The following is a 13,526-nucleotide window of genomic DNA, read 5'->3' on the forward strand; positions in this document are numbered from 1 at the left end:
ATCCGCCTCTGCGTCGCGCGCTTCCCCAACCAGACATGCCACTTGCGCGCGAACATGAGCATTATGCCGCGCCACTCCCTCTGTACAAGACCCGTCTCCGTCATTCCGTCTTACATCTTCGACTGGCGCCTCGCAGTCGCTTCTGCGTTGCTGCCTTTCCCGCCAAATTCGCGCTGCAGTGGGGTTGAGCTTGTCAAACGCCTTAGACACGGGCACAGGTGGTGGCCGCAGAAGATCCACGATATCATCATAACCACCAGCAGTCGCACCTGCTAGGTCCCCTCCTGCCCCCTTTAATTCGCCTTTTCTCGAAACTTCTCCCCTGCCGGAGCTTGCCGTTGTCCATGCAAACGGAGCGGAACTCAGTGTCGGCGTAGGCTGCTCGTCTCTCTTTGTGGAAGTCACAGGTTCGTGTGGATGGTCTGGTAAAGAAACAGGAAAATGAATCGCGCACTGCCCTACACATCTAATTCGGTTCAGCGTTTGTGGCATACGTTATGCTTTCCGTGAAGATGCATGCTCCGGCGAGCCCGTCGAGACAGTCTGGAGGGGAACACCATCTGATAAGGCTGTGCCCCACCACCTGATGAAGCTTGAAGGTGCTGACAGAGCAGAGATTTGTAGCGCCTGCAATCCTCTGCTTAGCGAACACGCCTGACAAGAGGCCCTCTAGAACATCTGGAAGCGGAAGCCACGACACGAAATGGGATTCATATACGTGTCCGCGCCTAGCATACTACATGCGCAAAAGAAACCGCACGCGAAACCGGTGCGGAGGCGACGCACCAGACACACAGGCACTCAGCAGATAACGTGGACTAAAACAGTGATAGCGCGCAGCGAAAAGAAGATAATATGGGATGTGAACTGCACATGGGAACCCGGATAAATCCCTCCTCGACTCACGTAGGGACGCCTTCGCCGTTGACGACGTTTTGGTCGACTGCCATGCCGAACGCTGTACGCACATCGCCGCAGACCGCAACTGAGGCAAATGCATTCCCGTAGGCCTTCCCTCACCTAGTTCTCTGATCGACAGTCACAGCCGCGCGATGGCAACAGCCTGATAGCTATGTGGCGAGGAGCGATTTGAACAGTGCAACTCGTGTTCCTCGTTGCTCTGCCAGTGCGTTCTGCTCGCTCATTCCTCCACGGTGGTCTATTCTAAGCCGCACGCACTGAAGCAGATTTACGCACAATAGAAACAGTCGACGGAAGAACCTGAAATCCGATTTTCCAATTATGATGCAGTACTACATCTACAGCGTAGGCGGAACGCATCCGATCGGACGTAAAGCGCGAGAGCAAGAGCTATATTCGTTTTAGCTGCTGCATCACCTCGTTCCCCCCCATTCTTCTTCGAGTAGTCTTCTCCAAGATATCTTCTATGCCTGCAAACGCAGGCACGTCTTCATTCTCCCTGGCATCCTGTGCCGGGTCCGCAGGCTCTGCAGAAACGCATACCAAACCATAATCGGGAGCACTCTGGGTGACCGCACGTTAGCGTGACTAACATATAACCTTCTGCTTTTTTTCTGTCCCGCTGCCCGCGGCCCCCTTGAGCACGAACTGTAATTGCTCGCTGGCTCGAGCACGGAAATCCTGAGTTCATTCATCTCCGGCAACGCTGCCGCCTTCAACACCTGTAAATGTGTAGCAAGGACCTCACAAAGCTGGCAGTGCTGGTATTCCGCATCCGCTCTCTCTATCCGTTGTGGTAATGCAGCCGAGACCGCCTCCCACTGTGTCTTCCCGCGAGGAAAGCGGTCTGACCTCCCCCCTGGCAAAATGACACAAATTAAACACCTCGTAGGCTTGTCTCTCCCCGCGGCAGCTCGGCACACATCCGCAAGCAGCCATCTACAGTGCGTTCTTTGCCTGGGTGGCAATCACGCTTCTTTTGCCCCAAGCGCCAACCAGTCACCCCAGGGCGAGGCGGCCTGCGCCAGCCGAATTCAGCAGCTTGCACGCGGACGGATTCGCCGGATTCCAGCTGCCTGGCTTGCGGCGTCGCTCACCTGAGTCCTTCCTCGCTGAACGCCCTGGTGTGTCTGCGTTGGCGTGCTCCGCGGGAACGGCCGGATCAGCTGGAGCGGCAGGCGGCCTGTAACCGCATCTGTTCCTTTGGGAAGAAACTCGCGCAGCGACGTCTGCTTCAGTCTGATCGGACAGTCGGACATGTACCCATGCCGCAGGATAGCCAGTTCGTGCAGGCTTTTCGCCGAGTAAAAACAGTGGGTCAGCTGTACGCATTGTGTTGGAATCGTCTCGGTCACGTCGGAACCGACAGCCTCCAGGGCCCCGCTTGGATGAAGATGCTGAGGTGTCTAGATCCAAAAACACCGGGCGGCCGTATGCTTTGTCAGGAAGCTACACAGAGCTGGACGCGCTCTCCAGCGCCTAGACATGAACCGGTACGCACAGACGCCCGAGCCGGTTGCTCAAGGAAAGCTCGCAAGCACGACTCGGCGTGGCTGCGGATATTTACACGATCGACTGCGAGAGTAAGCCGAAAAGCTGCGCTTGTCCAAGCTGGGGGGCGGATACTGCTTTCATCGTCTACTGAAGCACGAGACTCTCGCCTGTGCGGTGGCAAATGCAGTGGGAGGGCGGGCGACGCCTCAACTTGTGACGGAATTCCTAGAGCAGTGAAGCTGCGGAAGAATTCGGTAGAAGCTCACACGGTGTGTTCGCAGAAGATGCACGAACGTGCGCATGAGAGGGTCTTGCGGCTCCGCGTCTGAGTCGCAGTCCAGTTTCGAGACACACCACGTCGCTGCTTCTGTCGTTACAACGTCATCTTCGTCGTCGGATGCAGGAGAATCCTCATTCCCCAGCCAGACCGCAGCCTCTGATCCGAATTGCTCCGTTTCGTTCTGGTCCTCCTCGTCCCCCAAGTTGATCTGACTCACGAGCTGCGCCATCTGTAGCCCTCGTCTCTGACTTGGGTGCTTCTTGTTCGCGAATGCCACGCAACATCCAACCTGTTGTTGGAGTACGAGGGTCGTTGGGATTCGTAGGAGCACGCTAGCCCTCAAACGCGAGTTCAGAGAAACGGTGTCAGGCAAATGTAGCTTTCCCACCTCGCAGCCTTCCAAAAGATTTCGTGCCGGGTGCGCAGCACGTGCTGTATGTTCTCACGCACAGCGCTTGGAGCTTAAACAACGGAATCCGAAGAAGAAACGACCTGGGGTAAAATTGGCGCCGAATCCATAGAAAACCGAATAGGTGTCTCTACAGCGCGTGAGACCGTGCCCCACGCAGAACCCCAGTCGAGCGCCATTTGCCCCAAGTTAGTAGGGTTGGTCGTGTCGTGGAGCTGGATCCCAATTTCGTGACAACGGACCGAATCCGAAATCTCTACACACATCCGCTGTCACCGATTGCCGTACGCGCTGCCTGCCTCAGAGGGTCACACCGGTGGACGAGACATTCACGAAATTCATGGGAGGGGCTCGAAGCCCCGTGCAACGGATCTGCCAGAAGAACTAGCCCCCCGGTGTTCGATGAAACTTCATTCACAGAAGGAGGGGGCGCGGGCAGCAGGTTTGGCCACGTTCGATTGATGATGAACGAGAGATGCAGGGGTACTTCTGCTGTTTTTAACGCGAAGAAAGAATATTACTCTGAGCGCAGACCGCTTCTGAGTCCAGCATCGAGAAAAAAGATCGAGCATTCGAATATAACGCGAGCACACACTGCTCGTGTCGATGCTGCGAGGAGAGCAGGCGAAACAACTTATGGGGGTTAAGTTTCCTTGCGGCGCTGCGGCAGGCCAGCGGTACTGGCAGCGAGCGAAGCGGCACGTCAATCGAGAGGGTCGGAGACGCACGCAGTGAACCCACCACGAGAAATTTCCGGCTGCAAATGAGTTTTTCTTGCGTAATGCGGTAGAGTTGGTGAATTTTCAGAAGGCGGGAACACGAAGAGATATCGAGTTTCAGTTTTTCTTCTGACAGCAGTTCCTGGTGAGTATCAGTGAGTGCGTAACTCTGGCTGCCGCCAGTTTCGACAGGAGTTTGACGGGACTCAGCCACCTTTGCCATGCCCAACTTTTTTGGCGAGAGTTAGGGAGTCAGTCTGCACTGCTGGGCAACCGCTGCCTGCTCAGTCAAAGGAAACGTACTGTCTTCTGTGTTGTTCTCTCCAGGGTTTTCAGTAGTCTGCTAAGAAGCGGCTCCGTGGAGTTGTGACACAGGTTGTACCTAGAGTCAATCGCGGCGAACTATTAGATCTTATCGTAACCGGCGCACAATGACGGCCAAAAACGCATTCCAAGCCTACACCAAAGGCAGCGGCGAAATGGATGGCCGCACATTTGTCAAAATACTGAAGGATACCAAGGTTCTTGACGGGAAGCAGGTGACGTCTGTGGATGCGGATCTGATCTTCGCAAAAATCAAGCCGAGGGGGACGACCAAAATCAACTACAGTCAGTTTGAGGAAGCGTTGAAACTCGTAGCGGAGAAAAAGAAGGTCTCCCTGGACAAAGTCTTGAGCACAATCTCCGAAGGTACGTAGAACAAGACAGACGCAGACTGGTTGCGCTGCATCTCTGTGATTCTCTGAAGCTTTTCTTCTCTTCTGCCCCACTCTCCGACCGGCCCGGCCAATATCCTGGGCAGTCTGTGTAGTCGTAATTTTAAAGACTGGGGTTTTACACGCTGCAGGTCTCGAGTACCATGAGATTGATCAGCGGTGAATACCGAGTCCTCAGGTCAATCAAGTGCGTCTACACAGCGTTGATCTCGCCAGTCTTCCGTCTCATGCTTGTGCCTCGCGAAACTGCGTTTTGTGTCTTTCACAGAAGGCCAAGACGGCCCCATTCTTCAGGGCACAAAAGCCGACAACGTGCGCTTCCACGACGACAAGAGCACATACACCGGGGTTCACAAGAGCGGCGGCCCCACGACTCTTGATGAAGGCCGCGTGCAGTTCAACGACTTGTCGAACTTCTGCGACCGCTCTGCCTACGACATTCGGGGCGTGAAGAAGGGCATCATCGAGCAGAAGACCGGAGAGAGCAAGTAAAGGCCCACTCAGATGATGTCAGTGGTGGTGCGCGACTCCGCTGACGTGCGGCGCTGGCCCCAAGTCTCGCGGTCTTTGCCAGTTGGTTTTTTCGAGTGCATCCCACAAATCGAGTCGTTTTGTGATATTCGTCCAGGTCGGAGCCATAGACGGACTCGAAAATCCACTCAGTTTTGAACGCGTGCTGGCAACGAGGGACTTCACAGCGTGGGGGACCCATCGGGGGGATCAGGTGCTCACGAGGGAAGTCAGGCAAGGGCTGTTTTGCTAGCAGAGGCGGTGAGAAGGACGCGGGCAAGGAGAGTGGCTGTGCACCAGAGGAGGCAGTTCGTTGTACGACACAACCTCGCAAGGTGGTTCGCGCCTGGGAACGGGGCTCCGCGTTGCGGTCCCTGATTGGCAGTGCTGCATGCTTCACTTTTGAAAGTTGTGTGCATACAACGCCTTTGGCACCGACGGGAGCACAACCCGTTGACGTGCTGTGCAACCCGATGCCTTTTTTACTAAAACTTTCTGTGCAGCTGGGCCGTCGCGCACATCCGGATTGGCTCCGCCGCCTTCGCGGCTCACCGCTTATTTGCCCGTGCCCAGCTTGCTACACTCAGCCGAGATCCTGTTCTGTGACGGATGTCAGTCTCACAACCGCAGCTGCACACGTGTAGTCTAGCGGGACAACGCTCTGAAACTGAAAGGAAGCCTACGCTCCGGAACGTGGGGTACAGATAACAGAGCACAGAAAAGGTTACACGCCTCCGCAGGGCAAACTGATTCCTTTCCAGCTACTGGGAACTGGAGACACTTGGGGCAGGTCACGGTTCTACAAGAGTGAGATTATAGTTATGTATGCTACCGGGGACACAGATACCTGAGCAGAAGCAGCTTCAGGGTCCCCTGAAGCAGGACCTAAGGCGTTGCATGCGTCAGTAAACTGCGCCTGAGCAGTACAACTGACGATTTGTGCTGCTGCGGTTGAACGCAGAGCGCGGCAGCACGAAGGAGTCACCCCAGGTTGGCATTAAGGGAGGGGAGGGGGGTGAACGTCGCTGTCAGTAAGCGTACGTAAGCTGCAAACAAACTCGGAAAGACCCTGAGCCAGAGTCCATGTATATGATGCTGCGAACATCTTCGCCACTGTGTCATTGGCTTCTTCGCTACTGGTGGTTCATCCCCGTTAAAATGGTCGAGTGACCTAGATCTCGCTAGTGAGGGTATGGTGCTGGGGTCGGGCGGCGGCGCTTCTGTTTAAACATGACTGGCTTCAGAGGCTCATCGCAGCTCAAAAACGTCTATTTGCTACCCCGCATTCCGATAAATATTCAGCCAGGGATTCGCAGAGGGCAGTAATATTGTCAAAGCGATTGGAAAGAGGAGCTCAAATCCATCTGCGAAGAGTCCTGCTACGGCCCAGAGGTCGCAGAAGGTTTCTGCACAATCGACTGCGGAAGGAAAGAGTCGTGCATGCGACGCTGCATGCCATCTGGGTCTTTCGAAAGATATACTCGTCCACGCGTGATTCTGCCAGCTGTTTGCATTTCACCTTCTAATTGTCGAGGTCTCCGTCGCAAAGAGAAAGTATGGAATGAACTTGGTTTTTCAGCCGCCTTTTCTTCCTCGTGAAAGTGCTGGCAGGCGATCCGTTCTGAACTGGGTGGGGCCCACGACTCAACCGTTCGCGTGGTTGCCAGCTGCCTTTGTCTCCTCGCACTCTTCGATTTGTCCTGTCATATCTCAGAGGCTGTCGCTGATGAGCGCGCGTGAAGCGATTATTTCGTACTGACTAGGCTCACGCCCCCACTGTTGGCGTATACGTAGTCTAGACAATTCGATGCAACGGTGAATGCACGGCGCGTGAAGTCTCTCGATGCCTTGGGTCTCCTGCTGTTCTGTTGGGTTGAAGGCTGCTTAGGTTTCCGCGACCGCGAGCCAGTCGATTTTCTCTCCCGTAGTGTTTTGTGCGGGGGAGGACATCTTTAGAGCGATGACGAAGAAGCGCAAGAGAGCGGAGACCCCCGGGCGCGCCTCGGGTCTCGCTGAGTCTCCCTCAGACTCTCCGCTGACGGGGAAGAAGCGGAAGGACTTGTGGCGGAAGGTCGAGCTGGATGCCGTCACCTTCAGAGAATGCCAGATGGAAGGCATGGCTGAGCTGGAGGAGCTCGATGGCGACGCGGCCGCCGTGTTTGATCTATCGCTCGCCTCGCTCACTCGCGCCTCGGAACGCAGAGCCTGCGGCGGTGACCAGACGACAGGTGGGAAAGGACGGGAGAAGAAAAAGTCAAAGCAGAGCAGCAAGGGTCTATCTGGAGAGGGGGACAAAGAGAAGGCAAAATTGGCTTGTGGCTCCGAGGACGAGACCTCTGCAGAGTCGGAAGATCACGCCTCTGGGCAAGTCGCCCGTGCGTGTGTATCGAAACGGAAGAAGAGCAGGAAGAACTCCCAGGTTCCTGCTTCCTCGTCGCTGTCCACAGCTAGTTCCGCGTCACCTGCGTCGTCTCCCCGATCGTCTGTGGACCTTGTGTCTGATTGTAGCTCGGCGGAAACCGCGGTATGCAGCTCTGTGGCTGCGCCCCGTTGCACGCTGGAAGAGGCCACCGAGCAGTGGCAGTACGTTGTCGAGCTGCGCGAGGCGCTCTCCGGTTGGCTCGCCGCTCTCGATTCGCCCTCTGAGGACCTGTTCCATCCTGCGATTCTGCGCGGCCTGAAGGAGCGCGGCTTCTTCTCCCCTACGCCGATTCAGCGCGCCGTGCTTCTGCCGGCGTTACGCGACAGAAAAGACATTGTCGGTGCAGCGGAGACTGGGAGTGGAAAGACCCTCGCGTATGGCATCCCCATTGTGTGTAACTTGCTAGCGCAGGCGCTCCGACGCAACGAGAAGGAGATCGAGAGGAAGACCAAAAAGAAGGCGCTGCTGAAGAAAAAGAAGGAGCACGGCGGTGACACGCTGTGCCTTGCCGCGGCGGAAGCAGGCGCTTCGGATCGCTCGGATCTGATCGCGGACGAGCCATTCGAAGACGCCTGGCTGATCTCCGACGATGAAGACGCCATCGACGCGAGCGCACCCGCCGGAGACGACGAACAACCTGAGTCCGGCTGTTCAGAAGAGCGGCCGAGCATGCAGGGGAAAGCTGGGGGCCCTGAGTGCCTCATTGTCGTTCCAAGTCGCGAGCTCGCGTTCCAGGTTCAGAGGCATCTGGAGGCGGTGTGCAGCTACACGCCCCTCACGTGTGTGTGCCTCGTGGGCGGCTTGTCTCTTCAAAAACAGCTCCGGCTCTTGGGTGTTTTGCGCCCTGAAATCGTCGTCGGCACGCCTGGCCGTCTCTTTGCAGTCGTGCAGGACGCTCAGGCAGCTCTCTCGCGAGCCCAGGCGCTGGGCGGCACTGTGTCCTCGATAGCCCACTCTGCGCCTGCCCTTCCTAACGGAACTTCGGGCTCTCAGTTAGACGGCGGAATCAAACCTGACGGCGAGGGAGGGCGTCAGGGCCGCATTCAGCGCGGACATACCTTCATGGCGACGCTTCACACGCTTCGCTTCCTCGTCCTCGACGAGGCCGACCGCCTCATGCAGGAGGGCTGCTTCCACGAAATGCAGGGGCTGCTAAACGCCGTGTGCGGGACGACTGCTTTCTCGAGGCACAAAGAAGAGAAGAAGCGGAAGATGAAACGGGGACAGACGGGGAGCGACGACAACTCTGCGTCTCTCGGAGAAGGCCGAAGAATTCAGACGTTCATCTTCTCGGCGACGCTTGCGATGGATCCTTCTAACCGTCACAAGAAGGCGCGCAACGCTGGAAAGAAAGACACTCGCGGAACCTTGCAAGCCCTGATGGAGCGCGTGCATCTGAGGAAAAAACGGCTAGCCGTTGTCGACTTCAGCAGAAGCGGTGCCGACAGGAAGGCGCTGGACCACATCGCGGACAGGGCGGAACCTGCAGAGTTAAACGCGGCTCTCACGACACAGGGCTGCAGGAAAGACAGCCTCGCGCAGGGTCCGCTGAAGTTACCCGAGGGCCTCTCCGTGACGCTGTTGAAAACAGCTGCTAGCGAAGAGGTCAGGCCTGGCGTGACGGCTACTGCCTGTGTTTGTTCCGTAACAGTGGAAACTACTAGGCATCCAGGGTGTTGTGTTGCCGTTTCCAGTGTGTCCTATGGCGCCACCGCACGAGCCCAACTATAGCAAAACGTGGAGGTCAACCTCCGCACGCGCGGTAAAACCCGCGAGTGTTCTTCTTTCTGGTGTGGATGGCCTTCCCGCGCTTGTGCAGTGAGTGTGAAGCAGCTTCAGACAGCTGGTACCGACCATCGCGGTCATTTCTGTATCATCAACCCAACGTAGCATTCACGCAGTGTGCGGGGTTTTCGACGCCGGCCGGGGAGAGTGGTCGCGGTGTTTTTCTTTTCCCAATTTTCGGCAGGAGTTGTACCTTGCACTGTTCTTGCTCAAGCTCTTCGTGACGACGCCGGCAGACCAACCTCTGAAAGTCATGATTTTCGTCAATGCTATTTCATATGTGTACCGTTTGGACCCTGTACTGAGGTGAGTGGGGTTTGATTGCGTGTTCCGGACACAATGCTACAGTCCACGCGAAACCCATGCAGTGTCAGTTTTCAAAAGAGTGAGAGAGGGGTCTACCAGTGCATCGCCACTACCTTCCGTGGTGCGACCACTGCATCCGACTAAGCCCCACACTAAGAGTTTGTTTTCGAGGTATTCTGAGAAACTGTGGGGAAGTCCCCGCAGTTCGCGGAGGGCACTTCCCGCGAATTGGAGTTACTACCAGTGTGTATGCCAGAAACATAGCGTGTTTCCTGTCTTTTCTAAGACACTCACTTGCCTGATCTGTGTTTGCAGCAGTCGAGCCCCTCTTCTGGAGATAGCTTTAGAAAAACATACTGTGTGCTTTCGTGTCTTGCCACGGCATGTGAGCGCACCTATGCAGTATTTACTGGCGACCTCCGCCGTGGTCTCTAGCATGCGTGACTTTGTGATGACATCTAGCGACGGATGATTTCGTTTACACCGTCCTGTACGGGTATGTCCCCGTTTCCTGTCTGCAAAGCCACAGTCGTCTCTGTGAACGGTCCTGAGAAGCGATTTGTTATCAACTACTGCGAAGTGATTATGGAAGGGGACGGTTTTCACTTATCTAACTCCTCTGCGTTAACAGCATGCTCCTGGGTCGCGATAAGCACGAAGCCGACGCGCGGACGCTTCCAATGAGCGCTCCGTTTTTGGCGGAGGTTGTAGGATTGCACTCAAATCTCCAGCAGAAGCAACGGCTGAAGCGCGTGGAAAGGTGAGCCCGTGCTTATTTGCATTGGCATGCGTTTCGATCGTAGCCACTATGTGTTCTTCGTTTGTCTGAGACCTAATTCCGTCTGACAGACATGCTGCGATCTCGGTTGCGGGCGTGCACCGGCGGCTGAGGTCTCCCCTCGAATGAATGGCCCCCGCAAATGTTGTCTGAACACAGCCATGGAAGCACCTGATCTCTTTTCTAGAGCGCGTGTCTGACTTCCGGCCGCGCTCCCTCCCTCAGTGCTTTTGGGTCGCGTGTGGCAGAAACGGGACGGCGACGTCCGCGTGCAGCGGCCGTTCTGTATGTCTGAGTCTTCACGGCGCGTAGGCGAGGCGGGCTTGTGAGCCCACAGTCGAGGTCGCTGTGAGGATGCATGCTTTTCTAACGATACGCAGGGGCTCGTGCGCGTCTCTCGAGTAGTCACGTGGTCACTTCGTCGGTGCCAGAAAGCCTGTTTTATGTGGGAATTTTCGGGAAATCTCGAGACGATGCCTAGTAGAATGCCGTTGTATGATTGGCGGTTGCGCGGTCTGCCGGTCTGCCGTGTTCTCACCTCTCAGATTTCAGAGCGCAAAGCGCGCGGTCCTTGTCTGCACCGATGTCGCCTGCCGAGGTCTGGATCTTCGGGAGGTCAAAGAGGTTATTCATTTCCAGGCACCGCGGTCGGCGTCGATTTTCGTTCACAGAAGTGGACGGACGGCACGAGCAAGAGAGTTAGGTGAGGATTATCGTTCTCTGTTCGTTGTCACCCCATGTTCACTTTTCAGTAGTTATCGTCATTTCGACTTCCATCTAGGCCCCATACTGGTAATTCATTGAATGCCGAAGTTGTGGGCTAAGTGGATTCCGGAAGAGAAGTCACTTCTTTCTGTCAAACTGTTCTAGATCAGGTTCAGCGCGGTTAGCGTGCGATTCTTCGCCCCCGGGTGTTTCGTGACTGCGGTAGACAAAATAGCATGGACATTGCCGGAGGCCTCGTGTGTCTGGTGGCAAAGACGCCGCGATCTGGTAGTGTGGGAACGGGCACGACAGGTTCTGATCCCAAACTTCATTCTCGTGTTTGCCGTTCGGAACTGATCCCGGAAGTCGCGTTGTCCGTGCCATCTACAGCCCGTCGGTCACACATTGCCAGCATCTCAGCACTCAGGGTTGAGTACTTCGTTCCATGCTTTGCATGTTTTCAGGTGAAGCGGTGTGTGTCTGCGGTCCGAGCCACGTCTCAGACTGGCTGCAAGTCCTGAAACCCTTGCAGATTAATCTCGGGGAACTAGAACCTCCGGAATGTATGCACAAGGACTCTCGGGTTTACAGTCAACTGACCAAAGTCAAGAGACTTCTCACGCTTGCTACGCAGATTGAGTCTGCGGGACACCATGTAAGATCTTGTGATGAAGGGCTCTTTCTCAGTGGCGGATACAGGGAGGCTACTCGACTCCGATTTACGCGGCGGCTCTGCAGAGTGCCTGCCTGTGCATATGGGTTGTTTTGCTGCCACGTCGTTTTAATCTTGGTCCGCTGACTACTACATGGAAATCCTAATTGTGAATCGACGTGCACGCAGGATGCGGCCATGTTCATGCTCTGCCACTGGCTGCAGACATTTCCGAGCGGACGGCAGCGCTGGCCTTGTGCAAGTAGTGATTCGTGTGTTGGGCCGTTCTTCACACACACGCGCATGCTTCGTTGAGCGTTTCATCCGCCACTAGTGAGACCTCTGTCTTCCATGTTTTGCAGAAAGCAAAGGAACGGCGAGCGACATCATGGCTGAAAAAGGCTGCACAGGCCGCTGACATCATGTTGGACTCAGATGTTGGTGAAGAAGAAGACGACGCAGCCGGACGAGTGAATCACGCCCGATGCACCAAAGCTTTGAAAGCAGAACTCTCTCAGGTGAGCCGACAATGAATTATTATATTATGTTTCGGAGGTAAACGCCATCTGGAACAAACAGTACGAGATCACAGACGTCTCGCCATATTCTCTGTGACAAGCATTAATGAGACATTCGAGTGAGCATACCGTGCAAATGTATTTCGACCATGTTGCGAGATACGGCGTTTCAGCTTTAGAACGATATCCCGTGTCAGATCCAGACGTTCATATGTTATCATCGGTTTGTCTGTATATGCAGCTTGTCAAATCTCTCAAACTCTAGGCCGCCTCTGGGAGGACAAGGAACAGACAGGAATCCTGGTTTGTCGATGAGGTAGACTGCGTCCGTGCTGCGCCGCCGTCTTGCTTTTTGTACTCACCGGCATACACTTCGTTCACGAAACTCTGTGTCCTGTTTTTTGTCGCATCCCATACAGGGGAGTCCGTTACCGTGTCCGAGTGCGGGTTCACTGCGTGCCTGCGTGCCGAGCAGTCGTCGTCAATGTTTTTCATTGGGATCGATTTGGTGTAGAGATACGGTTTCTGCAAGGGCACTGATCTGCGTACCTCAGTTTTGAACGTGTGTCAGTGTTACCTTGAGTGCCGGCGCGGCCGCGGTAGCTCCTGACGTTTGCGAGTGGCCTGAGGGAAACGCTGAGCTCGCGGCTGCACGGGAACTTCAGTCCGCTAATTATGTCTCCCTGACAGAGCAACACGACACCTCAGACGGCTCGACACCTCGGACGGCTCTACGAAGTCTCTAAGCTGAATATTGTTGCAGCACGTGTTATGAAATGACAGACAGAGCGCTGATGTGGCTCCGCTGTTTTGAGATCGGCGAGCATTGCAGCGCAAATTGCCTGCCACTTGATTCCGCCATTGTACGTCGTATCTGGGTCAACTAGTCTTAGAATGGTGCAAAAGGGTTTTGGTCCAATGCGTTACGCATAAGCCTAGTAGACGAGAATGGGTAATTCTCCAATGGAATGGAGCGCTCATCGGTGCCGAAGATCGCCGCTCTCGAGTCTTCACTCTGTGGGAGGCGAGTTGAGGTAGTCGACGGCGAAGCGGGGGCCTGCTTCGGTTCCCCTACAGTTTTGCTACAGTTATGCGTAGCGCTGCCATATATGGAAGGGCATCGCTTTTCGCCGGAGGCAAGGAGTAAAGCAGTATACGTCGCTCAGGCTCTGTACGACTCAAAGTCAAGCGGGTGGTCGCAGCTCTCTGGCTGTGTCACTTGGCTACACATTTTGGCCACGAGGAAACATTTTCAGTATGCGTTCGTGTTAGCATACTCTTTCAGAATCTCTGGCGAATGAGCGCACGCCG

The 13,526-nt window shown here is 55.4% G+C and overlaps 2 protein-coding genes across 2 annotated transcripts; both read left to right on the forward strand.

Annotated features, from left to right (window-relative positions):
• Positions 1–4,254: 4,254 nt before the first annotated feature.
• BESB_053620 (p25-alpha family protein) lies at positions 4,255–5,031 on the forward strand (the record flags this gene model as incomplete). Its single annotated transcript, XM_029363797.1, has 2 exons — positions 4,255–4,513; positions 4,808–5,031. The coding sequence occupies 2 exons, from the start codon at positions 4,255–4,257 to the stop codon at positions 5,029–5,031; spliced, it is 483 nt and encodes a 160-aa protein (XP_029219720.1).
• A 1,978-nt stretch (positions 5,032–7,009) lies between these two features.
• Positions 7,010–12,230, forward strand: BESB_053630 (DEAD/DEAH box helicase domain-containing protein; the record flags this gene model as incomplete). The annotated part of the gene is made up of 6 exons (XM_029363798.1): positions 7,010–9,076; positions 9,441–9,562; positions 10,194–10,322; positions 10,886–11,043; positions 11,510–11,700; positions 12,060–12,230. The coding sequence occupies 6 exons, from the start codon at positions 7,010–7,012 to the stop codon at positions 12,228–12,230; spliced, it is 2,838 nt and encodes a 945-aa protein (XP_029219721.1).
• Between the last annotated feature and the right edge of the window lie 1,296 nt (positions 12,231–13,526).

The sequence above is a fragment of the Besnoitia besnoiti genome, chromosome IV (assembly GCF_002563875.1).
Source record: "Besnoitia besnoiti strain Bb-Ger1 chromosome IV, whole genome shotgun sequence".
In the NCBI taxonomy this organism is placed as follows: domain Eukaryota; phylum Apicomplexa; class Conoidasida; order Eucoccidiorida; family Sarcocystidae; genus Besnoitia; species Besnoitia besnoiti.